This window comes from Panthera uncia (assembly GCF_023721935.1).
Source record: "Panthera uncia isolate 11264 chromosome E2 unlocalized genomic scaffold, Puncia_PCG_1.0 HiC_scaffold_19, whole genome shotgun sequence".
Lineage (NCBI taxonomy): Eukaryota > Metazoa > Chordata > Mammalia > Carnivora > Felidae > Panthera > Panthera uncia.
In genome coordinates this window covers 18993398-19020084 of record NW_026057588.1, presented here as the reverse complement: position 1 = coordinate 19020084, position 26687 = coordinate 18993398, and the positions used below count along the sequence as shown (strand labels likewise).

General features: G+C 43.9%; 1 protein-coding gene across 2 annotated transcripts in view; it reads left to right on the top strand.

Moving 5' to 3' along the window:
• DPY19L3 (dpy-19 like C-mannosyltransferase 3) overlaps positions 1–15669 on the top strand; it is a 74363-nt gene extending 58694 nt beyond the window's left edge. For both annotated transcript variants that reach the window (XM_049621714.1, XM_049621713.1), the window contains 4 exons: positions 692–774; positions 9167–9299; positions 11757–11915; positions 13544–15669. In XM_049621714.1, coding sequence (XP_049477671.1) covers positions 692–774; positions 9167–9299; positions 11757–11915; positions 13544–13705 — 537 coding nt within the window. In that variant the 3' untranslated portion in view covers positions 13706–15669. The remainder of the gene's footprint in view (positions 1–691; positions 775–9166; positions 9300–11756; positions 11916–13543) is intronic.
• Positions 15670–26687: the final 11018 nt, after the last annotated feature.

Here is a 26687-nt window from a genome sequence, read left to right as displayed (position 1 = left end):
TTCTCTCCCATTGTACCTGTAATTATATTAAAATATGCCAGGCTATCCTGGATTTGGATTTGGAGTCAGGTTTCAGGCCATAGCTCTGCCAGTCCGTGAGCTGGTCAAGTCGGGCTACCTCTCCAGCCAGCGTCTCCACACCAACAAAATGAACCGTGAACAGCAGTAGGGATGGTGCCCGCTTGCGTCCACTTCCTCCCTGGGTAACTGTGGGGATGAGAGGAGATTCTGTCCCAGAGCGTTTCTGCAGCTCTAACGTGGCGCTGTCTTGTAAGGGCACCTTCCGCATCGAAGGGTAGATTGCATGATGGAAGATCTATTTTTCTAACATACCGGGAACCTTCTCGCGGTTGCCATTTCCTGTCCTATCCAAATGAATGTTTCACTAGATACCAACACCACATACAACAGGTTTTTTATTAGAGTAAAATAAAAGCTCATTGTAAAAAGTTGACAACCCCTCTAGCCCTGATTAGCTTTGGCTCAGAATAACTCGGGGAACCTTTTTCGGCCTTTGGCTGGCTTCTGCTAGGAGGGTCCACTGCCGCGGTGAAGTCGTTCAGATGCTGCGGTTGCGTGTTTATTTAGTTCACAGGCTATATGCCGTTTGTCCCCTTTCGTTTTAATCTTGGTGACAGTTGTGGGGGTGGGGGTGGATTTTGTTTTTGTTTTGTTTTGTTTTTAATTTCAGTTCTGGCCAGGAATGATGGATGAACTCTCCGAGTTGAGAGAATTCTATGATCCAGATACAGTGGAGCTGATGAACTGGATTAAGTAAGAGGATTTTTTTTTAACCTTTAAAATCTAAAGTGCCTTTTAAGAGTCACCATAGACCTCACTTGGTGTTTTCTTTTTTTCTGAAATCTAACTGTGAAGATACATTCATTTCCGAGTTTTTCTTTAAAGCTCTATATTTGGAAATAATTTCTCCCCATTCAAGAAATATTCCCTGTAACCACAAACTCCGGAAGAAGAGAAAATACCTGTAAGGAGAGGAAGTCAGAGCTGGAGGATGCTCCCCAGGCCACTGGCAGCAGTGGAAAGGAAGCTTCGTAGTCTAGGCCAATTTTACCTTTAGCGTGTCTTCCATTTTGGTACCATTCAGATTTTCTGTTACTGCTGACACATGAAAGTATTCTTTCCTTGTTAATCATTGAAAAGTTATACCGTAAACGACGGAGTCCTACTAGCTGCGTGCACATTTGATTTCAACGAAGCACACTGCCCGAGCCCAGGCCTAAAGAAAACTAAAAATCCAGACTCTTTCTCTCTTGAACATCGTCCCGTTTAGCATTCTCTCGGTGCCTACTGTTGCCTGCGTTCTGTTGCTTTGCCCCAGCACTCAGTGTCAGCGTGAAAGTCATGTGTTCGAAAGCTTTGTTAATGGAACCTGCCTCCCACCGGAAATAAACTTTGTTACCCAGAGCAGCATTCCTGTGCCCTGTAGTACTGCATTTCCCTACTTTGTAACCAAAAAGCAGCAGTGTGATTATTCACATGTAAATAGACGTCGCAAATCTTGTGTGACATATTCTGAAGGCATCGGCGGTATCGTCTCCATCACTTAGGGTTTTAGTAGCCATATTGGCACTTGCTCATGACTAATGTTTACTAACCAGTACAGTTTAGCACCGCTTGTGTATTAAGAGATGGTAAACGTTTGATAGCTTCGGTCTCTTGAGTGCAATACATGGATTTTATAGAGATTTATGTCTAAAATATATATGTGGCTTTGGTCCCAATGTCGGACTGGCTTTGACTAGATGCAGTGAGTATAATTTTTCATGTACTTCCAGTGCTGAGATTACTAAGCAGTGCTTTGTCTTTATTTATTTATTTAACTTTAAATCACGGCAGACAATTATAGAGTAAATAATTCCTTCCGTATTTATTGTGTATGGGAAAAGAGGGTTATTCGTGTAAAGAAAAGCTAATTACTTTTGCATTAACTATAGTCACCCGGAAATTTATGGCACGTACCTGTGAAGGTGAGGCTGGTGGTGTTCTGGTTTCAAAGTCACACTATTGATCGGAAGAGCGCAGGGCACCCCCTCCTGGTAGAGCCCTGAAGCTGGCGGGCCTGCCTCGGTCATTCCTGTGAGCAGCCCGCCTCCGCTCCCTGGTCCCTGGGGAATGAATGGAGCCTGGGTAAGAACGTGTCCTGGTGGAGGCCAGGCGGTCCGTGGCAGTGTCAGGCTGCTGCGCTTACTACAGTGCCTGTGTCTCCGTGCTTGTCCTCAGGCAAGATTACTTACAGTGACATTTCTGGTTCTGAGAGATGGCAGACGAGAGGTTATATTCCGAGTGCAAAGAAGACAGTCTGTTAGTCTGTTACTTCTCTCCTTTGCGAAAGCGATCTTTGTTCCTTACTTTATCATCCTCCTACTAACATGGTCCTCTCCCTGTATGGAAACACGTTCTTTCTACTTTTTAAAAAATCCTCAGCAACTGGAAAGCTTTGTATTGTTCCAAAATATTGGCCCCATTGTGATCTAATCTTGCTCGTTTTCCCTTAAAATTCTTCAAATCTTAATTATCGTTTTTGTAAAAATAGCTGCTGGGCATGTTTGTGAAATAAGCTTAAGTGATGATGAATATATGCCAAAATTGGGTCTAGTTAGACGCAAAATGTATTTGTTGAAATCAACATTGAAATCAGCTCTGGTCTGTAGCCTTCGGTTCCAAACACAAGGGAAAACACACTTCATATTCTTTGAACTCGCCTTGATTTCTTCTGTTTCTGAAACGTAACATATGACCTTCCGCTTCCATTTTACTACTCTGATGAGTCACCTGTGCCCGGGACACTAGCAGGTCTGAGCTGTGCTGGAAGCAGGCTGTGGCCGAAGGATGGCATGGACTGTACCTGGGAGTCGGTCTGAAGTTGTCTGAGGGCAGCCGGCAGAGCTCCGGCGGGGACTCGGCCCCCTTCTTCCCACGTCGTCTGCTGCTGTTCTCGGACAGCCGGCACAGGGGCGCCACGTCTGTCTTTCGTCAGGGAGGTCATGGCAGCGCGTACGGGGCGGGATGTAGCTTCCGTCACAGGACGGCTGCGGGACGAGTCGGGATGAGAAGCCGTGACCTACAGGAACCCTCGGGGACACCTCAAGTGACCCTCCGTGATGGCACAGGGTCCCTCCTCTGTGAAGTGTTGAGAAGAAGCCTACCCAGCACGTCCCGGTCTCTGTTCTGTATACTTGATGCTGGGGCAAACCACACGCCTGCCTTACGCATCACCGTTGTGCTCCGGGACACTGGGCCTCCGTTTGGAGATCAGGGCTGGCCGAGTATTCACTTGGGCTTCTCGGGCTTGGAGGATGAATCGAAAGATTCCATCTCAGCAGGAGTTAGTTATTTCCTCCTCTTCTGGAGGGGCTCGGTTTTGACGCTTTATTGGCTGACCAGACAGCCTCCGGGGAAGATAAAGGGCATGGCTTTAGGACACCACATATTAATAGGAGAGGGACCGTTCTGAAGGGATTCGGTTTCTGAGAGACTGTCTGACACCTTAATGCGTCAAGTTATATCTGAACTTGAACTTACTGATACGATTTAACAGATACTTACTGAGCACCAGCGACACATAGGACATCACGTGGCCGCCCACTCTCACCACCTCTCCGCTAGAGTTGAGTCTCATCTCAGCACTGCTGTCTTCATGCCTGTTTTCCATATTCTTACTGTTGACTCCAGTTTAAGGTTTTTAGAGCCTTATCAGGTTTCAACTGAAAACTTTTTTATATTAGTAATAGAAATGTCCTCTCTTTAGTTCCTTCGAGATTTCACTGTAAGTAGAAAACTAATAGAACTTTGAGAGTCGATCCCTCGTTAATCAGTGAGGACATTGTGTTGAAGTCAGCCCCAGAATCTTCCCTGGGAGAACCAGGAGGCCGCTTATACCCCAATCCTTCCTCGGGGCCGGCCTGTGTGCTCCCCTGGCCGCCTGCCCTCCGCACGGCACTCACTGCCGCATGCTCGCTTCCCAGCAGATTGAGGGTCTCCCAAACGCAGAGATTAAAAACACGATTGATTGATTGATTGATTGATTTTAGTTTCTGGCAGCTCTTTCGGCAAGACCCAGGTGGTACTTGCTGTGCCGTGTGTGTGACTAGGAAGCACTTTTACTTCCACGAGGCCAAACGCCACGGCCGTGGTGCTTCAGACCTCGTTCCTTTGTGACCCGTAAGTGTTTCATTCTTGTTCCTGAAATTCTTCTTTGACGTTGTGCAATGAAGACACTCCCGCAGATTTGAATATTCTGAGATGTGACATTTTAACCATGGGGCTTTAGAAGATTTTTCACTAACGGTAGTCCCTTTTCAGTGATGAAGCCTGCATGTGCAATATATTCTCAATGGGACTGAGAAAATGGACCACACTTCCTTAGCATTTTATCAAAGCAGAAAGAATTACTGTGTATCTTAAGTATGATGAAGGTTAAGTTGAGACCTTAAATGCCTATAAGCCTCTTTTATATTTAATGAATCATTTTGTGGTATTTGCATAATTCTATAAATTTTTGAGGGGTAGATAAAGCAAATGTTCGCACATTATATTCTAATGCTCAGTTTACCCATTAGTTCAACAGTAATTAACTTGTTGAAGCTTAGAGCTTCAAAAGTAAATGAGATTATTTGTTCAAAATGCCATCAGGTCTTCCCGGAATGACATTTAAATTATGTAATGTAAATCCGTTTGACCTGTGAGTCCTTGTCATTATTTAGTGACATTTCTTGCAGAATAAATTGTTTGCAGGTTGGGCAGCCCGCTATAGAGCTTGGCAGAGGGCTATAAAAACAAATTATCCTTTCATTTTATACATCATTTGTTCAAACATTGGTAAAAATTGCTTTGTTTTTCTATAATAGAGAAGTGTCATTCAATGGTTAAAAGCACATTAGCTGTTTTAGACACAGACCACAGACTGTGTCAGCAGAAGTATCTGTGAAGGCAGAATACCCAGCATTACACCTGTCATACTGCATATTTTAAGTTAAGGACAAAAAAATGCCTTTTCCCTTTGCCTGCTGAGTTCACCACAGAAAATATAAACCATGGTGAAGCTAGCTAGGTTTTTAAAGTTCAGAAAACGTGTGATTGTTTTTCCTTTTGTTCCACTTTGCTTGTTTGTTTTGCTTTGCATTGGCTTTATGGGTAAACTTGAATCTTTAAAATATGAAATGTCCCAGGTTTGCAATGGGGCTAGCTTATGAAACCAAGTCACCAGAAGAGAGCGAATAAACATCGTTTCTGCTATGCTCGGAAGTCCCTGGTTTTCAAGGAAGTATTACTTCTAGTTCATTTTATAGGCATTGGGGTGCTTGTATTTGCTGCTTTAAAGTAAAACCAAGGGGGTGCCTGAGTGGCTCAGTCGGTTGAGCGCCCGACTTTGGTTCAGGTCGTGATCTTGCAGTTTGTGAGTTCGAGCCCCACGTCGGGGTCTGTGCTGATGGCTCAGAGCCTAGAGCTTGCTTCAGATTCTGTCTCCCCTTCTCTTTGCCCCTCCCATGTTCATGCTCTGTCTCTCTCTGTTTCTCAATAATAAACAAATTTTTAAAGTTTAAAAAAAATAAATAAAACCAAGGAAAGACTGCTAACAGGCCACAGGATTGTTGTGCCAGCGGCTGAGACAGATTCCTTTACTTTTAAACTTTCTGACTCTTTGCTAATGAGGCCAAACATTAAAACACATCACAGAAGGGGCGCCTGGGTGGCTCGGTCAGTTAAGCGTCCGACTTCGGCTCAGGTCATGATCTCGTGGTTCGTGAGTTCAAGCCCCGCATAGGGCTCTGTGCTGACAGCTTGGAGCCTGAAGCCTGTTTCCGATTCTGTGTCTCCCTCTCTCTCTCCGACCCTCCCCCGTTCATGCTCTGTCTCTCTCTGTCTCAAAAATAAATAAACGTTTAAAAAAACACACACACATCACAGAAGAATGTGGTTTAGTTCATTTTTCTCTCCGTGCCTCTGAGCAGTCCTGCAGTACGTGGCTGCACCGCTGTGGGGGCGGGGCGCTCCAGTGCTCCCTGAGCACCCAGTGGGGAGAGGCGGGATTTGCCAGGGTGAGCCAAGTCTGTTGTGTTTCGTTCCCAGGATCGCCCAAGGCCCACAGAGAGCACTAGTAAATATGTGCTAGACTAATGACTGGTTTATATGGAAGTGTCTGCCTATAGTGGGAGCTGAGTCTGGCTCTATTAGCTTATTAGCTAGAAGGCTTCTTGAAGCCAGGTTACCATCATACCACGTTTGCCAGACCAGCACACAGTAGGCCCGCAGCAATAGATTTTGACTGAATAAAGAATAGCTTTGTAGCTTCCCAGCAAGCAGTTCAGGACTTTGGACATTTTAAACCTTTGAGAACTATGTAATTCATCCAAGTAGTACGATTATAGTCTAGGAAGGGAGAAGAAACCTGGGTCATTAGCCATGAATAGATAAGAGATCAGTCCTAGATCACTCATCTGTGTCTGCCACAGTTATAAAATATATACTAGAAACAGCTCTGTGCATCTCCCTGACGCTGGCTCCTGTTCTAATTCGAAACGGGGATGTTAAGACAGTCTCGAGATCTGGATGGATGTTATCAGCTCAGCGGCCAGATTTGTCATCTGTGTACAAAGACCAGTTGGGCAATCTTTAGGCAGTAAGACTGTAAGCCAGGACAGCTCACCCACAGCTTGCCCTCGCCTCTACCCTGTGCTCTGCCAGACGTGGAGACCAGACTTCGTATCTTCAGTTCAGAGGCCCCAGAGACAGCCACTTTTGGGCATTATTTAATATGGGATATGATTATATTATTTATTGTGGTGGAATGGTTTAAGCCAGTTAAGAGTATACAAAAGAAAAGAAGACTGGCTTGGGAAAATGGATGACACTTTTCTTTAATTAATATTTGTCCATACTTATTCTTTAGCAATTCTTTTTTTTTTTAAGTTTTCCATTATTTTTTCTTTTTTTTTCTTGTTTTTTTTTAGTTTATTTATTTATTTTGAGGGAGAAAAAGAGAGAGAGAGAATCCCAAGCAGGCTTTGTGCTGTTAGCACAGAGCCTGATGTGGGGCTTGAACTCACAAACTGAGAGCATGTCCTGAGCCGAAACCAAGAGTTGGACATTTAACCCACTGAGCCATCCAGATGCCCTTTTTCTTTTTAAATTTTCATTTAAATCCGTATCGGTATTGGTTTCAGTATTGCTATTGGTTTCAGTAGAAGAATTCAGTGATTCATCACTCACAACACCCAGTGCTCATCACAAGTGCCCTCCTTGATGTCCATCACCCATCTAGCCCGTCCCCCAGCCACCTCCCTCGGTTTGTTCTCGAGCACCCCTCGGTTTGTTCCCCATTGTTAGGAGTCTCTTATGGTTTGTTTCCATTAGGGACTCTTTTGCAAGTCTGGCGCGCGGTGATGAGGGTGGCTCAGGGTAGGCGGCCCAGACTAAGGGCTTAGTAAGTGTCAGTTGAATTAAACTAAATATTTGTAGAATCTCCCACTAAGGAATGCTACACCTTCACATGTTGTCATTGAAACCCGCCTGTCCCACCCACCACATGGGACAGAAGTCCAGAGTTCCCTGTAAATCGCCAGCTCAAGGGGACAGGGTAAACGTTCGTTTGTTCTTGCACTCTTGGGTCTGCTTGTTGGAACGATGACCACCCACCCAGCAGTCAGGCTCACTGAAAACCTGGTTCTGTGCTAGTCCACACTCTAGCCTCTGGCGTCCATAAGGGAGGACGCAGGTCACACGTCGTTCCTGTTGCCCATCGTCCTTCTGTCCACGTCTTGTCACTTGAGAAAGCCCATTGAAATCCAAGTGAGAGGGTCATTGGTAGAAAATCTGAGTTCTTCAAGTAAGTTGTGAGCGTTACAACTTGAACTGTAGGATGTACCGTAAGGCCTTTGTCAGATGGCGTTCACACTCTGGTCTTAGCATTGCACTGAAGGAAATAGAACATCCGCACGTGATGCGGGAATATGATGGTGGCTTCTCTTAGAAACTTAGCACCAGGGTAAGTTTCTGCCCTGATCTCCCAAAACGCAAGGAGAACAGCCTGCTCTGTCTTTCTCTAGAGTATTTCGAGTTTTAATAATTTCAGTGAGACTTCTTCTCGAAATTATCTGCGTCCTTTACCTCCCCCTGGCAAGCTCAGGCTGCTCTTTTCTTAGCACAGGCAGGGCTCGCGGGGCCCCCAGTGGCCCCCGCAGGAAGCAGTGTGCTGAGCAGTCTGCACAAAGGCGCTCGGGGTCGTCCCGGGGAACTGACACCTCGTTGATTTGCAAGGCACTCCAAAAAATGGAAGGGAATTAAAATCAACCACTAAGATTCTTTTCTTTCAGGGGGAAAAGGAAAAATGAGTTCACTGGAATCAGGGACTCTTTCCTTGATCCTCTGTCAGTGTCCATCACACCCCACAGGGAGGCAGGGAATCGTAGCTTGGTGGCACTTAGTAGCAGGGTCATGATTTAATGATACGAGAGTGCCCGTATTCCTCCAGATTCCTCAGACTTTCATAATCAGGGCCAAGGAGAGGAGTATGGGAAATGCTTGTGTTTCCACATCAGAAACAGTGTACGTCCCCATACTGAGTAATAAATTATTTGCCTTTTCAAAATCGTCTGTGTTCTTTTGTTTCTACTGATTCTGTTGTTTTTTTTTTTTTTTCTGGAAAGCTATTTATCATAATATCTGTGATCTTTTTTCTTGTTTCAAATGAAAACGGTTGGAATTGACTCGTGATTAGCTGCAGTTTCTGGCTTTATAATTTGTTTTACTCTAGGCAGCCCTTTAGTTAAGTTTAATACAGAACAGGATGACAGTCTTGTAAGTTCTTTTTTGTCAGAATCTGACCCTCTGGAGCAAGAGAGGGAGAGGATTATGGGATTTAGCCCAGAAGGCTTAGAGCCAGGAGATGCCCACATCCTAAGCCCATTCATTATAAGGGTAAACCCATCAAAACAGTAAATTAGAAGTTTCCCAACCATTGTCAAAAACAGACAGGAGAAGCTTCATGAAACAGTTTGAAGGCAAATGTCAAGCAGCCTCCTGTGTTTTTCCCAAAGTCTCAGCCCTTCCTGACGCAGCTGGGTGATTCTGGGAACATGATGTTATTTTCTTGTTGTCTTTGAGGAAATCTTAGCAGTGGAGTTAATTCAGACTCTGAATCTTCTAGCTCCAACACCCCAAGAAAGGCCGTGTTTGCCGGGAGCATGCAGTTGCTGGCCGGAGTTAAGCTGTGCACAGGAAGGACCTTAACCAACCACCCGCACTACGAAGACAACAGCCTGAGAGAGCGGACCAAAGCGGTGAGGGCTCATGGCTTCTGGGGGGCCAGCAGTGGCTTGCTGTCGTGTGTATGTTGTCAGGGGCAGTCGGACCTGAAGGCCACAGGCCTTTATCTCCTGAGTCTGCCCTGCCCCCCACATCCATTAAAGGCAACGTATATATTCCTCTGGATTAAAATAACAAGAGAAACGGCTTGAGATGTACAGAAAAGACCATTTAAGAACAGAACCCTCAGAGCTTTTGAATTAGGGAAAGAAAAGGAGTAGAGACACGCTAGTAACTTGTTTTACGGACCATTGTGTGTGTGTGTGTGTGTGTATTAGTTGGTAATATAGCTACATAGTTCAAATTTCAAAATAAAAGGGAACTTAGTGAAAAGTCTACATCCCACCCTCTCCCAGCTACTGTCTCCCCTCACAGGAGACAAATGCTTTGTTGTGTATCTTTCCACAGGCATTTTGTGCATATACAAATGTACACACACTGTACTCACATTCTTTCCCCCTCTTTTACAAAAGAACATACTAAATCTTGGTTTCTTTGGCATTTCATATACTTCGCAGCTCATTCCATAGCAGTTATTTTTTTTAACTAGTCACTTCCTTTTTTTTAAATTTTGTATTTTAGAGAGTGAGCGTGAGTGGGAGAGAGGGGCAGAGGGAGAGACAGAATCTTAAGTGCAGAACCCAGCACAGAGCTTGATCTCACGACCACGAGATCATAACCTGAGCCGAAATTGAGAGTTGGATGCTCAACTGACTGAGCCACCAGGCGCCCCCCCCCATATCTGTTATTGACAGCATTGTATTTTTGAATCTACAAAAATTTTGTTATGCAGACATAGCATATTTTATTTAACCATTTAAGTTGTTTCCCTGTCTTTTGTAATGATGTAAACAATGTTCCAAATGGTAAACTTGTATGCGTATCACTGTGCACAAATACAAGTGTTTGTCTGTACATCAGATTCTTAGAGATGAACTTGTGGGACAGAAAGTACGGGCATTTGTAATTGAGCTAGACAGATGGTCCTAAGTTGCCCTCTGTACAGATTATACCACATACATTCCAGTCAGCAGTGCAGAGAGGTACCCCTTTCCCCCAGTCCTCTCCAGCAGTGGGCTCAAACTTTTTAATGTTTTATGTCAGTCACTTCATAATCTTAGCGGCTGAAAAGTTGCTGAAAAGTCTTGTTTTGGCAGGAGATTTAACTAGCCTAAAAGCAAATGATTTTTTACTAAGTCCCCTGTTTTTTATGAGAATCATCTGAACCTAGATTCCTACTAAAATGGGGATTTTTCAGTTGGTGCAAGTACCTGAGATCGCCCCAGGTTAGCTGGAGGAAGCAGGGAGGGCACCGGCTCCACAGAACCGGAGTCCAGGCGGGAGGTGGCTGGTGCGGCTCAGACTTGGCAGAAGGTGAAGAAGGGACACGTCAGGCACACGGGGGCTCCTCCTCGCCCTCCCCCCCCTCTCCGATATCCAGCCCTTGTCTAGGGACTGAGTTTTGTGCTCTAACCAAACACATCCTTAAGGTCCTGGTGCCCTTCTTCAGTCATGACCTTCAAATCCTGGGAATGGCTTTGGTGTGAGGCCGCTGCTAAACTACAGCGAGGATGGCCTCTGGCTTCAAGTCACAGAAGGAGACCACCTCCTGGCATTTCACCTATCAGTACAGGCACGCTGGCCCTCAGGGCCCAGTCTCTTTGGTCAGAAACGCGTCATTAGACATCAGTGTGCAGGGAAGGAGTCGGCACCCCTGTCCATCCCCCAGCCCACATGCACACGCGTGCACACACACACACACACACACACACACTCTGCAGTCACTTAAGGTATGTGACGCTGGTGATGAACAGGGAGGAGGCGCCTCCCACTGAACTGCCACTGGTGCTGCAGGTTGTTCGTGCTCCAGGAAGCGTGAGAGCGAAGCACGGGGTCTCCTGGTCAAGCCGGGGGCAGCCTAGCACCGAGGACCCTATGGCGGTGCTCTTCTCCAACCGCCATTGTCAGAAGCTGAGGATCCTTACAAGTAGAGGTGCCCCCAAGCTGTACCGTCATGCCTGATGGACCTTTTCGTGCAAAGAACCCCTTTTTAAACGTAGAGATTGTGTCTTTACTCCACTGTTTATTTACCTCAGGGAAGCATCCTTAGAACAGGCATCTACGGATACATAGCTCCCAACAATACATTCTAAATCCAGATCTGTTTGGTGTCTAAAGCCCAATGTATTCAGCATGACTCACTCTCTTCTTCCCAAAGCTGAGTGATTGTGACTTGCATTCTTTTGGGAATTTCCCCCACACAACCCAGGACTGCGGATGAGGGAGTGGCCTGCACGGGAAGAGGTCGGGGAGCTGGGTGTCGGGTCTTAGCCATAACCCCTGTGGGACGTCACCTTATTAGATACTCGTCCACTGACTTCCTGGCAGTTGGGTGCTATTTTTCGCTATTCCACTCTCATCTCGTTTCGCAGGTTTATCAGATCTACGCAAAGAGGTCTCCGGAGGACGTGCACGCCCTCCTGAGGTCCTTCGGCGCTGACTATGTCATCCTGGAAGACAGCATCTGCTACGAGCGAAGACACCAGCGGGGCTGCCGGCTGCGGGACCTGCTGGACATCGCCAACGGGCACGTAAGCGTGTCCCCTCGCCCCGTGCAGGGCTCCCGGAGTGTTGGGGGGGGGGGTCCAGTCTCACTCTCTGTACGTTAGAGAATGATGTCGGGAGTCAGCGCACCATCTTCACAGCATCCCACACAATTCCCGGCTCTGGCGCATCAGTGACAGCCGTGTGGGCCGGGCCAGGGGACAGATAGGGGGGTTCAGACCCCAACTTCTCGTTAAATAGAACAACTCTGTCTTTAGCTGATTCGTATCATGAGGCTATGTATAAAACTCATTTTTAAAGGTTTTGCCGTTAAAAGCAGAACCCTCTTAACACCACTGCCCCAGAGCATTGTTTTGGCTGGCACGTGAGTATGACCGTGACAGCAGGGCCCCCATCTCCCCTTCCAGGCACCGCTCCCGCCAGTGTCCCCTTTGCCCACTGGCACCATGCCACCAAGATGGCTTTCTGCAGCCAAGTCTTCCAGAGCAGAAGAACAAGCTATTGCTCCCTCCAGCCTTCTGAGAAAAATGTTCTCGGACCTATGCCAGGCCTCAGATTAGCACAAGCAGAAGCTTTTCACCCTGTAGAGGTGCTGTAATTATTTGGTATAAAAGCTGATAGATATTTAAGAAACAAGTGAGGGAAGAAAAACTTGACTGTGCAGATTTTGAGATTCAGGACACTTAAGATCTCCTCTCTCAGCAAATCTCAAGTCTGTGGTATTATTGACTGTTCTCCCCATGCTGTACAGTCGGGCCTCAGAACTCATTCACCTTGTAACTGCAGGTTTGTTCCTTTAAGGAACATGAATTTTTTTTTTATTTTTTATTTTTTTTAAACGCTTATTTATTTTTGAGACAGAGAGAGACAGAGCATGAACAGGAGAGGGGCAGAGAGAGAGGGAGACACAGAATCTGAAACAGGCTCCAGGCTCCGAGCTGTCAGCACAGAGCCCAACGCGGGGCTCGAACTCACGGCCCATGAGATCATGATCTGAGCCGAAGTCGGACGCTCAACCGACCAAGCCACCCAGGCGCCCCGGAACATGGATGTTTTAATTAACTTGATGGTGGTGATCATTTGACCATGTCCATGTGTATCAGATCATCATGAATATATACAGTTTTGTCTGTCAGCTATGCCTCGGTAAAGCTTGGCGGGGGGTGGCGGGGACAAACATGAGATTCAGATTTTTGCCGGAGGAAAGTAACTGTCCCTAACCATCTTGAATTCACAGGAGGTAAAGACCAAAGACGCGCATTTAAATCTTGATTTGTGTGTAACTTTTTCTAACGAGGCCACCTACTGAGTTGGAGGATTTCCTCTGGTCATAGTCATTCTTCTCAGTTTTTTATTCTTGTGAGAGCCACAGCGTGTTACATTCCTAAGAACAAGGGGACCCAAGTTCTGCTTCTGGCTTTGCCATTAGAGGGGATGGTCCTGTGGCAGAACTCCCCTCTCCAGCTGTGGTTTACACTTCCGCAGGGGAAAGAGGTGGGCCAGATCGTCTCGAAGCAGCCACTGACATTGAAATTGGACGATTTACGCTCACCTAACGTACCACTCTCAGAGGAGCCCCGTCACCTGTTCCTTCTTCTCTTGTCAATATAATTATTTTTTTCCCAAATTGTATTCGGTTTTGTTTTGGCTTTAGATGATGGATGGCCCAGGAGAGAACGATCCTGATTTGAAACTCGCAGGCCACCCTCGCTTCTGCGAAGAGATAAAGAGAAACCTGCCGCCCTACACGGCATACTTCACCAGAGTGTTCCAGAACAAAACATTCCATGTTTACAAGCTCTCTAGAAACAAGTAGCTGAGCTCTTCGGTCAATCTCTATTTTTGATACGTGAAACTCCATCCTAATGAAACTCAACAGGTAACATTTCATCTGTCGTTAGGTAGCCTGTACCACAAAGCTGTGATATAAGTAAGTTGTAGGGATGTTTACACAAGCGTTACCGTCCTGGGAAGTATCTCACACAAGCTTCAGTCTTTTTTATCTTGTTTCATTAATGTTCTGTAGCCTAAACATTCTCCACTTTCTAAGAGTGGTCTGGAAGTTTTGCTGGTGGGGAGAACAGGAAGTGTTCCACGGGAGCCTGGACAGACACCCCTCTTGTTGGAAATCAAGAGGCTCTTCAGGATTTGACTGAGCTGATTGACTTCAGACAGCTACGATTGAATTGAATCAAGGGGATGCATAACGCAATTCTTTAATGTCGTTTCCCTAGCAAAGAACACCTGGTGGGTTTTTAAAAGCCCTCGATCGCCCTGTTTCACCTAAAAACTTTTATAATGTTTTCCGACTGTCATGCTTTTAATATTTTTTTTTAATCACGTTGGGTCTTTGTATATATACCTAAAACCTTGTGTTGTGCCGTGTCTGAAATGTAATGTTTCGCACTTCAGCGTATGCATCCTGTCTGTGTGTGTCTGTCTGTGTCTGTATGCGCATGTGGGTGCATGTTTTAATGCCGGATACAGAAAAGTGTGGCAAATTCCTTATTGTAAGTCCTTAAAGGAGCAAAAATGTTACGTAGCCAAGCAGAATTTGTTACTGTTTAGTGTTATTTTAAAACCTATTGATACTACTTAACCTATCCTGCAAGTAAGAAAATTTTTCTTCATTTCTTACTCATTTAAATTTACTGGGTTTGCAAAATTTTGTAAACTTTTTGTTTTTAGCCTTTGTATTTTTTACAGCATAGAACCTTGCAAAGTCTGAATATTTTTAAAAGGTTATATCTTAACTAATTCACTAATACAATATTTTTGGCAGAGAGCATTTTCATACCAAATTTGATTTGTGGTCTCCAATCTTGCTGTGAGGGCCCAGGTAGTGTGATTCTTTTTCTTACTCAAAGGTAACCAAGTGCCTCTAAGTCATGCTTATTTGTAAACAACAAAGAGATTATGTATACCTGTTCAAAAATTTTTTGATAATTGCTTTTATAATTAATTTCTAATGATGGGGACATGTAAAAGTTGCTGATAAAAGCATATTGCATGTTTAATTAAATCAAGATGGCTAATGAAATTAACTTTCTCCCCTGTACTTGCCAGTTGGAAATGATTTAAAGGTTTCTCCTTGCAGTTGTATTGAAGTAAATTACCCTCGGCATCAAGATAGATCTATCGCATGTTTAAATGATGTTCTATTGAGTTACTATTATTAAACAGTATTCAAAAAGAAATTTTACACTGTCATGTTGGACTCAAGGATACTCAGCTTTTTTAATCAAAACTTATTTAAATAAAAAAAATGACACTGGCTGGGTTACTAAATTATGCAGCTGAAACTCCTGAATTATGTCTTTCCTGTATCCCTTAATAAGGTTGGAGACCACTGCAGTTTAGGATAATACAATAATAAAACACTTTAATCAGTACTAAAACTTTAATTAAGCCAGTAATGATGCATGCCCGGTGTGGCTGACAGCATGGGTCAGTACATCCTTCAGCGAGTGCCTTACTCTTAATTGAAACGAAGCACATGTAAGGTACATGTTAGACTATGTAGTTTTGTTTTTAAAGTCCTCTGTTACCTTCCAGATATGTTTCAGTTTTATTTTAAATGTTTCTATATGCGTTCATCTAAGCATCTGGGTATGTGCAGTTTCAGTATAAGAAACATGTACTTCAATTTTTATGCTTCTCCTCACCGCCGTGATGGCACACGGTAATCTTTTTCTCACAGTCTACGTGCCATTGTTGCCAAAACATAGTGTTCAGTCTTCTGTGAAAAAAAATAAAGTGCCAAAAAAAAAAAAAAAAAAAGGTCTTGCAAGACAGAATCCATACATATGCTCTTTCCAAGACACTGTGACCTTGTAGAGTTGACATTTTTATGTCCTGATGACCAAATCTGCCAACAAATCATGTTAAATCTTCTTAGTGCTCATCAGTTGTCTCTTTTATGACCTTCTCGTTGGAGTCCACGGGAGGAAAGAGGAAAAGTGACTGACTCCTGGCTCTCTACCAGGCCAAAGCACGTCACCTGGGGCCGTCCTCGCTCCCCGCCGTGCAGATCTCAGTGGCTCTGTTAATATTTGGTAATAGCCTCATACTGTGGCTGGTTTTCATGGGTAGAATAACCACTTGATCTTGCTTCGGGGTTAGCATTCAGAAGAACGTCTATGTACAGTAAGTGCTCTTAATCATCCTCTACTTAACGTGACTCACCGGACTCCCCGACGGACTCCATCCCTCCTGTAAGCTGACTGCCCAGGCTGCTGCCCAGTGTCCGCCCACGGCATGTGCTCCGTCCCATGAGCTCTGTGCCCGTACGCAGCTTCTCTGCAAGTTCTACTTCCTGCTGTGAGTACACAGTTCAACACAAACCTAGGAGCTACAGGTGTGGAAAAGAAAGGATTATTTCTGTGAAATTTAACTTGAATGCTTTGGTAAGATTTGATAAAGGTTGAGTTGCTAGTCAAAATTGCTTTTAAATACATTAGGCATGGTTGGAAAAATTATAAAATACTGGGAAAACGTAAAATTCAAGGACATTTCTAAGCTTAGGTTGCTTTATCGATTTAAGTACTTATTCCACCTTTAAAAATATCTAGACTGATCAGAAGGTGTTAAAATGTACCCAAATCATATTGGTGTGATTTATTCAAGAATAGAGCTGCAGTCGTTGAACCCCTATTGCAAAGGAAAGGCCTTGGCTTCCCAGCAGAAGGTTAGTAAATGAGTGGACAATTACACATTTAAAATGATGATTCCCTGCATAAATCTACTTACTTCATTAAATGACTGATCCTGATCACAGTGGCTAACAGAGATTCTACTAAAGTTGAAAGGTTACAGTCACTTTTATTACAGACTTAAAAAATAGGGATTAATTTCAGATATATTAGCCAGAAGCATAATTAGGTGTTTATCTAGGCCATTTGTTGTCCACTTAAAGATGATTTTCTTGAACTTTGTGAGGTCAACCAGATGTGCGTGTGTGCGTGTGTGTGTGTGTGTTTGGGGCAGGTGCCGCCAGATGGCAAAGACATGCGTAATATTTCATCCAGTCTGCATCTTTACTTCATGATTAACTAAAAATGTTTATTCTGATTCCATATGAACTTAGTTTAAGATGTACCAGTTTTAGCTCATCTTTGGCCAAAACCTCCCTGAGTTAACATAGAAATATTCCATTTTTTTTTAAATTTCATTCAAACCTTGGGATTGTTAGGAAGATATTAAAATGTTCTCAGATCACGTATGTTGGTTAGTATTCTCCCAAAGGCTTTATATATGACAACCTTTTGGCCTAGAAGAGAGTGCTTATCTGCTGATGGAAAAAAGCTTTTAAGATGAGAGTGTCTTGCTGTGTTGTGGCAATTGATTTTCTGTATTTAACATCCTAAGGGTAAAATCTTACAAAGAGCCTTTATAATTTGTTGTACTGAGTTGTACGGAGATTATATACTAAATAAAGCTCTTTTAAAATACACAAGATGAGTGTTTTTCCTTTCTTTGAAGGTCAGAAACCAAGGAACCAGCTTATTGAAGTGTATTAAATATATGCTAAATGGAGTCCAGTCACTGGAGGATGTGGCAAGGTCTCGACTGGACTTGCTAATGTGGAAGGAGTTTATTTTTTCATGGAATTTGGTTTCATAGCTGCTTACTTGTTTTACTTGAACCTCAGGGTTATAGTTTAGATTTCTAAAGAGAAGGCTGCTGTCAGCAGAATTTATCCTCAAAGAGATAAATGCTGTTTGTTTTCATTTTTGAATCACGTGTACTTCTTGATTAAATTGTCAATCTTTAGTAATTCGGGAAGATTGGTGGTAGTCCATTTTGGTCAGAGTTTATAGACAACAAATGTGCTTGACTGTTACATTGTCCAGAGCAGATACTGAAATTCCAAACAAATAGGCCAGTACGCTTCCAAATAGAAGAAACTGTCAGTGGGGCCTCAAATACTCTGTGCTGACTCTTAGAAAGCTCTTAAGCTATTGAGTACACCCCGTGGGAATGGCCTCTAGCACCGGAAGTGCTACCAACGGTACAGATAAGTGAGAGACTCAGGATCCGAGTGAACGGAGCAAGTGTAATGTTGGCACGTGACACCAGGCACGCAGCAGTCGAAATGCTGTTTCTCTCGCCTCTTCTTTCAAAAGCGGTATCTGAAACTCATCTCAAACCTTTTCATCTAATTTAATACTTAGCCATTTGCTTTATAGGGTTCAAAGTGCAGATAGAACTATAGTGTAATGTGAAATCAGCTTAGTGGGTTGCAACCAGCATCAGAAGCTTGAGAGAAAGAAAAGAAAGGGAGAGGAGAAGGGGAAGGCACAGTCCATGTGGGAAGTGTAAGGATTGCTTTGTGAAGTAGTTGTTTGTTTTTTTAATTTTCTTAATGTTTATATATTTTTGAGAGAGAGACAAAGTGCGAGCGGGGGAGGAGCAGAGAGGGAGACACAGACTACAAAGCAGGCTCCAGGCTCTGAGCTGTCAGCACAGAGCCCAATCTGGGGCTTGAACCCATGAACCGCGAGGTCATGACCCGAGCTGAAGTCGGACGCTTAACCGACTGAGCCACCCAGGAGCCCCAGTAGTTGTTTGTTATATGTGAAAGCATTATTGTACTGAGGTGCCAAATAAAATGTATTTCTTACTGATTGAAAGCCACACCCTTACAGCACAGAGTAATCTGAGAGGATTGCATCTTGAATTTGGCTCTGTCCTTGAATTTGGCTCTGTCCTTGTCCCCCCAACTCTAGTAAACCCTTCGAACAGTGATGATATTGAAGAAGTATTATATATTTTTAGGTGTGAAATGGACATTGTTATTTTCTGAAGGTCTTATCTTTTAGAATATATGCAGCCATACCTTGGAGATACTCTGGGTTGGGGTCCAGACCACCACAATAAAGTGAACATTGCAATAAAGCAAGTCAAATAAATTTTTTGGTTTCCTACTGCATATAAATGTTAAGTTTACATCATACTGTAGTCTACTAAATGTGCAACAGTATTATGTCTAAGAAGGCAGTGCGACCTGAACTTTCATCAAGTCCTACTCATTGATCACAGATCATTATAAAAAATACAATGAAAAGTTTTTAATATTGCAAGAATTATCAACGTGACACAGAGACACAAAGTGAGCAAATGCTGTTGGAAAAATGGTGCCAATAGAATTGCCCAAAGCAGGGTTGCCACAAACCTTCAATTTGTTAAAAAAAAAAAAAAAAAAAAAAAAGTATCTGCAAAGTGCAATAAAGCAAGCTCAATAAAACGAGGTGGGCCTATACTCAAATATTCACAGATTGAAAAGACTAATAAACACCTGGTAAATCTGATTAAGAAAGATAAAAAATATATGATTTAAGAATGTGAAAGGAGGGGCACCTGGGTGGCTCAGTTAAGTGACTCTTGGGTTCCAGCTCAGGTCATGATCTCAAGGTTCATACGGTCCATGAGATCGAACCCCACATCAGGCCCTGTGCTGACAGCGCAGAGCCTGCTTGAGATTCTCTCCCTCCCTCTCTCCCTGCCCCTCCCCGGCTCTTGCTCTCTCAAAAGTAAATACACATTAAAAAAAAAAAAAAAATGTGTAAGAAGATACAATCCCAGAATCAGAACTGTAAAAGAATTATATGAAATAATGTCTGCAATTCTGTGGCAAAAAATGAATCGGTAGCAGAATTACTTGAATTACTGTAGTGGCAGGAGGCCAGGAGCTCCTGGAGGCCACATCTCTTCATTCAGTTTACACATGGCTGGTTTCCTCTGAGGCCTTTCACTTGAGTAAATCACACCCCCCAGGATAATCCCCACTTTCATTAAAATCAACGGACTTGGGACCTGAATTACATCATCAGCAAACTCCGTTCATTTTTGCCATACAGTGTAACATAATCATGAGAATGACATCCATCATATACACAGGACCCACTCCTCTTCAAGGGGAGGAGATTATATAGAGCATGTTACCAGGGGGAGTGGGGGGAATGTTGGGGGCCATCTTACGATGCTGCCTACCAGAAAGTTAAAAAGAAAACTAGGGTCTAGCCAAAACTGAGCATTTGATAGCACCTAACCCAGGACTACAAACTTATGAGAAGGGAGGCACACAGGAGAGTGCCAATCTCACCCTGGCTTGCTTCCTTGGAGTCTTTCAAGCCATGGCACAAGGAAATGGAGCTCAAGCAGAGAGTGGCAAATGGATTGGAGTTCACAGCTAAGATGGCTGGGATTTGGTGGGATTTGGTAGGAGCTGGAGGAGCAGGGCACCAGGGAGGAGGGAGTTGGAGGAAAAAAAAAAAAGTCCGAGAAGTTCCCTTCAGGTCCTCCGGTAATTCCTAACCTTTACATGTGTGGCTTAGCAGAGAAGCTGAACAGAGGTTTCAGAGGTTCCACGGTGCTGAGGAAACATTAGAATTGTGGTCCAACCAGTGTGGAGAGATTATGGTGAACCTCTCTAGCCAGTGAACTGACACACCAGAAAGGCTATACCTTACCCTAGGAATAGAAGCTGTTATCCTGCCTGTCAAAAGCAAATGTAAGACAGCCTTGAAGGGTGATAAGCTAATCACCTCAAGTTATCTCTACGTTTCCAAATATATAATATATAGCACTCAATCAAAAACAAGGAATATGTGCTTTGCAGATACTGTCTGATTTCGGCTCAGGTCATGATCTCATGGTTTATGAATTCGAGCCCCACATCAGGCTCCCTGTTGTCAGCACAGAGACTGCTCTGGTCATCTGTCCCCCTTTCTCTCTGCCCCTCCCCCACTAGCACTCTCTCTCCCAAAAATAAACATTAAAAAACGTTATAAAAAAACAGGAATAATAAAAAAACAAGACAAACAATTGAAATAGAAACAGCCACAGTCTAATCAGATATTGGAGATTAAAGCACAGACTGTAAAATAACTACACTTACTATATTTAAGAAATTAAATGACAAAGAGAATTGAGGTGAACTGAAAACCATGAAAAAATAACAAAATGGAAATACTAAAACTGAAAAGCGTAATAAATTGGGGCATCTGGGTGGCTCAGTCAGCGAAGCATCTGACTTTGGCTCAGGTCATGAGCTGGTTCATGAGTTCAAGTCCCGCATGGGACCCTGCACTGACAGAGCTGAGCCTGCTTGGGATTCTCTCTCTCTCCCTCTCTCTCTCTCTGCCCCTCCCACACTTTTGCATGTGCACTCTCTCTCAAATAAACTTTGAAAAAAGTAATAAGTTAATCAGTAATAGCAAATCAGATGCAGCCGAACAGAGAATTGATCAACTGGACAATAGGTTAGAAGAAAATATGCAGACCAAAGCCTGGGAGGAAAAGATGAAAATGGAAAGAGCATGAGTTGTATTAGAGCATGTCCCTTTATCCTGGAAGTGTAACCGAAGTCCCACAAGGGAAGGAAAGAGAATGGATCTATATGACTTTGGGCAAGCTACTTATACTCAGCTCCAGTTTCTTTTTTTTTGCAAATGCAAGTGCAGTAATAATCTACAGATGGGGTTCAATGAGTGGATTGAATGAGCTAACACTTAAAACACTAGGCCCAATACTTTGCCCGTGGTGAGTACAGTAGTGGGAGCCATAGGATATCATCATTGTCCTCCTTATCATCAAAATTAGAACGTCAAGGAAAACTGAAGAGCAAACTTATATGAGTCATACAGATACTAAAGGGCCCTTAGTAATTTTATGTGAACTGTTCTTGCTGTAGAAAAGATATTAAAAAATAAATAAAACCCTTTACAGGCTTAGAAGATTAACAAGAACAGTTTATCAGGAAACCCAACTTCTCAGTAATCTTTCAGGTATGTATTTACATCACAAAGAGAGATGTGTCTGTGTCTGCGTGTGTATAGGGGTGGGAGGGGGCGGGGAAGCCATGGACAAAGACTAAAGCTGTTGACTGAATGGTTTTGGAAGAGACGTTATCATTGTTGAAGATAAATGTCAAAGCCCTGCCAAGATACACATATAAAGAACGTAGAAGCATCTGATCTGCTTTAGGGAAGAGAAAGAATAAAATAACGTGATTTCAGGGCTGGCACAGTAATTAGAGCAGCAGTGTGCTAATTAGGGCTCATACATTTAATGAAACTATTAGCATTTCCTCCTGTGAGAAAAGGCGGATTTTCTTCCCCAGGAAATGACACCTGTAAACAATTATCTCTCTTATCATTGCTATTAAGATTATTTACATAAGTTGTGCTCATTTAGCATTCACTGCTGTTAATTATTTTTTTTACAACACCTGATCTCACAGTAGATTCCCTCTGGCTAGAGAAGTATTTTGGGATTATTGATAATTAATGGTGTAGGACAAATAGTTAAGACCATTATAGGGGACCTACCGTCCAATTATTTTGCTCTTTGTGGGCAGCATTTTTGTTTCTTTAATACAGTATGTTTCAGAATCTGAGTATCTGTAAGAGCCTGGTGAATGACAAACATCACAAACACAACCCTCCCTGTGTCATTCAGCTCAGCGATTCCTTCCAGGAGAACTTACAGAGCACCTACTCTACAGAAGGGTGAGACCGGAGAATAGAAAAGGCCCTGGCTATAAACACAAATTTTAAAATTTCTGTCATTATATTGAATACAAATGCTGTGGTGACGTGTTTTGACAGAGTTCTAAAAACTCCTCTAAGAGAAAAAGAAAGGATGTGCCAGTTAGGAATTTTCACGTTGGGAGTTCCAGAATACCTAACTCAAATTGGTTAAAATCATAAAAGGATTTATTAGCATGTTTCACTATTTTTTTAGGCCTTCAGGTGAGACTTAATCTAATGTCCGACTGACTGAATTCATTCACGCGATATTTATTGAGACCTCTAGGCCCTGGGAACACATCAGTGTACAAGACAGACAAGGTCCATAGGCTCATTGAACTCACGTTTTAGTGGAGGATACAGACAACAAACACATAAGAAAACGCCAAATGTTTGAAGGGAATTAAAATAAGGCACTGTGACAGAGTGTAACTCAGTGGTTACTTGGTTCTAAGTGCTCAGAAAGCCTTCCCGACCTTTGGGCTCTAAGCTGACTGGCAAGAAGGACGTCGCCATGCTAAAACCCGAGGGGAGAAGGGTTGCAAGTAAGTGGGAGGAGCTTGGTGCAATTAAGGGTCAGAAACAAGAATATGGGGAAGGGAGAGAGGAGTCGAAGTATGCAGAAGTCAGACCACATGTGCCTCAGTAAATCGGTTGAATTTTACTCCAAAAGTGATAGAACAACACATTTTGGAGGATTTTGAGCACAGTAGTGGCATTATTTATGTTTCATAAAACATGGCGGTGGATGCTGTATTCATTCATTTTCTATCGCTGCCATATCAAATACCAAAAGCTCCTGTGCTAAGACATTACAGATATATTGTCTCTCCGTCTCGTAGCCAGAAGTCAGCATGGCTCAGCTGTGTCTCTGCCCGGAGTCTCATGAGAAGGAAAACTAGCCCCGCTCTGAGGACTGGGGGGATGAGTCTACTTCCAGCCTCATTCAGGTCACTGGCAGAACTCAGTTCTAGGTGTTTGTGGAGCCAAGGTTCTCGTTTCTTTGCTGTCTCTCAGCTGGGGACCATCCTTAGTTCCTAGAAGCCTTCCCGGGGTCCTGGCACACAGCCCTCGACCTCTCAGACCAGCAACAGGGATCGGGTACCCACCTGCTGCACCTCTTCTTACCCCCCCCCCACCCCACCCCGCTGTATCTTTTTAAGTACAGCTGGGAGAAGTTCTCCACTTTTAAGGGCATGTAGCATTAGATTGGACCCACCAACAAAGACGGGGTGATCTCCTCATCTCAAGGTTTGTAACCTTTGTCACATCTGCAAAGACCCTTCTCCCAAGTAACATGACAGAGTCACAGGTTCTGGAGATTCGGAAGTGGAGACTGGGGACGGGGACAGATTCAGCCTCCCACAGATGCTGTGTGGAAATTAGACTTGGGTGGGCAGAGGTAAGATTGCATTAAGGGTCTCTCAGTCATCCAAGTAAAAGGTTATGGTTTGGGGAGCAGAATGGTAGGGGCAGAGAAGGAAGAGAACCAGGGTTGATAGAACTTGCTAGAGGGTTATACACTGGGAATAAGGGAAAGTGAGATCAAGGGTAACACCTCGATTTGTTTTAACTTGGGTAACTGGGTATATGATGGTAGTGCCTTTTCTTGAGATGGAGAGGATTGGCCTGGGAGTCATTGGTGTTCAAGTATTTCTGGTTCTCTCTTCCTTCCTCTTTCTGGTTGAATGTGAACTTATGACTAGTTCTGGCCAATGGGATGTGTCACTTCTGGTCAGAATGGCTCAAAATCCTCAAGATTCTTTCTCTCCCAGATGGTGGCTGCTTCTCCATCAGCCTGGGTCCTGGAGGAAGGGTGACGTGGAACAGAGAACTTCCTGCTAACTTGCATTCAACATGCAATTTAAACATTAACCTCTGTTTTAAGTAACTGAGATTCAAGACTGTTTGTTATTGTACCTCAACCTTGCTTATCCTGACCTAACATACGGAGGAGGAGCCGGCCTTCTTACAGGAACAGGAATCAAGTGTTATGGATTTGCATGTTAAACTTGAGATGTTGGGGCGCTGGGTGGCTCAGTCACTTGGTTCCATCAAGTACCCCCGTTACCTTTCCGATAAATTGCTTCTTTGACTCTTGATTTTGACTCACGTCGTGGTCCCAGGTTCATGGGATCGAGCCCCACATCGGGCCCTGCACTGAGCATGGCGTCAGCTTAGGATTCTCTCTCCCCCTCTCTCCCCCCCCCCGCCCTTTTTCCCTTCTCTCTCACTCTCTCAAAATTAAAAGAAGAAGAAAGGTGAGATGCTTAATCAATAGTGTGTCCAGGACGTGTGTGTGTCTCTGCCCAGTTCACTGCTCTGCTTCAGTGAGTATTAACATACTGCCTCCATTCTCACAGCCTTGTTCCTGTTTCTAGAATAGCTGCCAGCTGCTCTCAAGGTCTATATGCTGCATGGTCCGGGTTCAGAGGGGAGAGAGCGTACTTCCCAGATAACTCAAAGGTCTCAGAGAATCTTTCTGACGTGACCTCCTTCATGTGTCCACCTTACGGCCAATCACTAAGACCACGGGGATGAGTTATGTTGACAATTTAGGCCAATTTCTCCCTCTGGAGTTGAATGTGAGGCCAACCCCACGTAAACCACATGGCTAGGAAAACCAGAGTATTATTGGGAAGAGAGAAGGTGGGAATTGATGCTGGAAATGCACATCCCATTTTCAAGTTCCTGTTACAGGTCTGGCACCATCCTTGGTACTTTGCATGTATCATTTTATTGGTAATCCCATCCTTCATGGAATCCATGTGAACACTGGTAATCTCAGCTAAAATTGACAGAGATGCCATGCACGTAGCCTTTATTCGCCTACAGATTTATCTTGACAAGCTCAAGGTAGAAGCTGTGAAAATAAGTAATTTTTCTCCCACTGTCATGACTGTAACAGCCCTATGGAGACCCTGCAAACCCAGGGCCTGCCCGTCTGTAGCAAGTGTGTGTTGCCTGCATGGCCCATATCTCCTTCCCAAAGAATTTGTCCCCTCAGCCTCTGCCTAATAGGCAAGAGACCACATTCGTGACCCCTGCCCACAGCTGTCTTCCCCAAAGACTCTTAGCCAGATTCTTCTTTTGGCCTTTGGCATAAGACTTAAGGACCCTGATCACTCTCTGGTGACGACGTGAATTACCAAATCACAAGACTGGAGCAGCTGTGTGCATGCCAAAGCAAACAAAGCCAGCCTGCTGAATGCGAGAAGCAGACACAAAGAAGTAGTGAGAAGAAGCCATGTGTCGTTCCCTACCCACCCACCCCCCCTCCCCCGGAGAGGAAAGAGAACTCCAAAGTTGCACACTCCCAGCACCTACTCACATCGCCTTCTGAGGCTGGCCTCCCTCACTGTTCTTGGGTTCCGTGAAGCACCCGTTACCTTTCCAATACACTATTTCTTTGACTTGACCTAGTGTGAGTGTCCATTCTTTATAACCAAATGATCCCTGATGAAGACACTAATGAAGGCCAAGAGGTCTCACGAGTCTGGTTTTCTTGAGGCAGACATCTTTTTTTCATGTCCTTTATTCTCATAACACCCTTTCCACCTGTTTCTCATGGCACTTACCACCCTGAATGCTGGTCAATTACACGCGTTTCTACCCTTCTCCCTGTGCTGTCAACTTCCTGAGGACAGGGCTATTTCTTTTTCATCTTCAAGTTCCCAATGGACGCTTAGAACGAGTGTGTCATAAAGGTTTGTTGCATTGGATTCTGCGGTGGAGGTAAGGGTCATCTGATTAAATAATATTCAGTGAGCTATAGTCAGCCGACTCCTCTCGGGGAAAGAAACGGAATGAGAGCATGAGCCATGATGTCTGGCAAGCTAACTTTCCTTTTTCGCTACCACCTGAAGAAACTGATCCACCATACGTTCCAAGAGGATTGTACAACGTGGAAGTTCCACTCAAAAATTATCCAGGCATTCAAGCCAACAGTCGGCAAAAATAACCAACCCTGCTGGTGACAGCCTATCTATCCACTTAAATAGGAGATCTATTATGTCATGATTGGGTGCACAGCTCTAATATTTATTAATTAGGCCAAATTTAATTTTTATATTTTATATACTTATATATACTTATATAATTACTTATTTCTTTATTATTTCTTATTTGTGGTCAGTTGTTGAGAAAGGTGTTAGAAGCTCCCATTGTGATTATGGATTTGCATATTTCTTGGCTTAGTCCCATTAATTTGCTTTATATGTCTTGAAGCAAAGCTATTGGATACATTAAGATTTAGAATTGCTATTA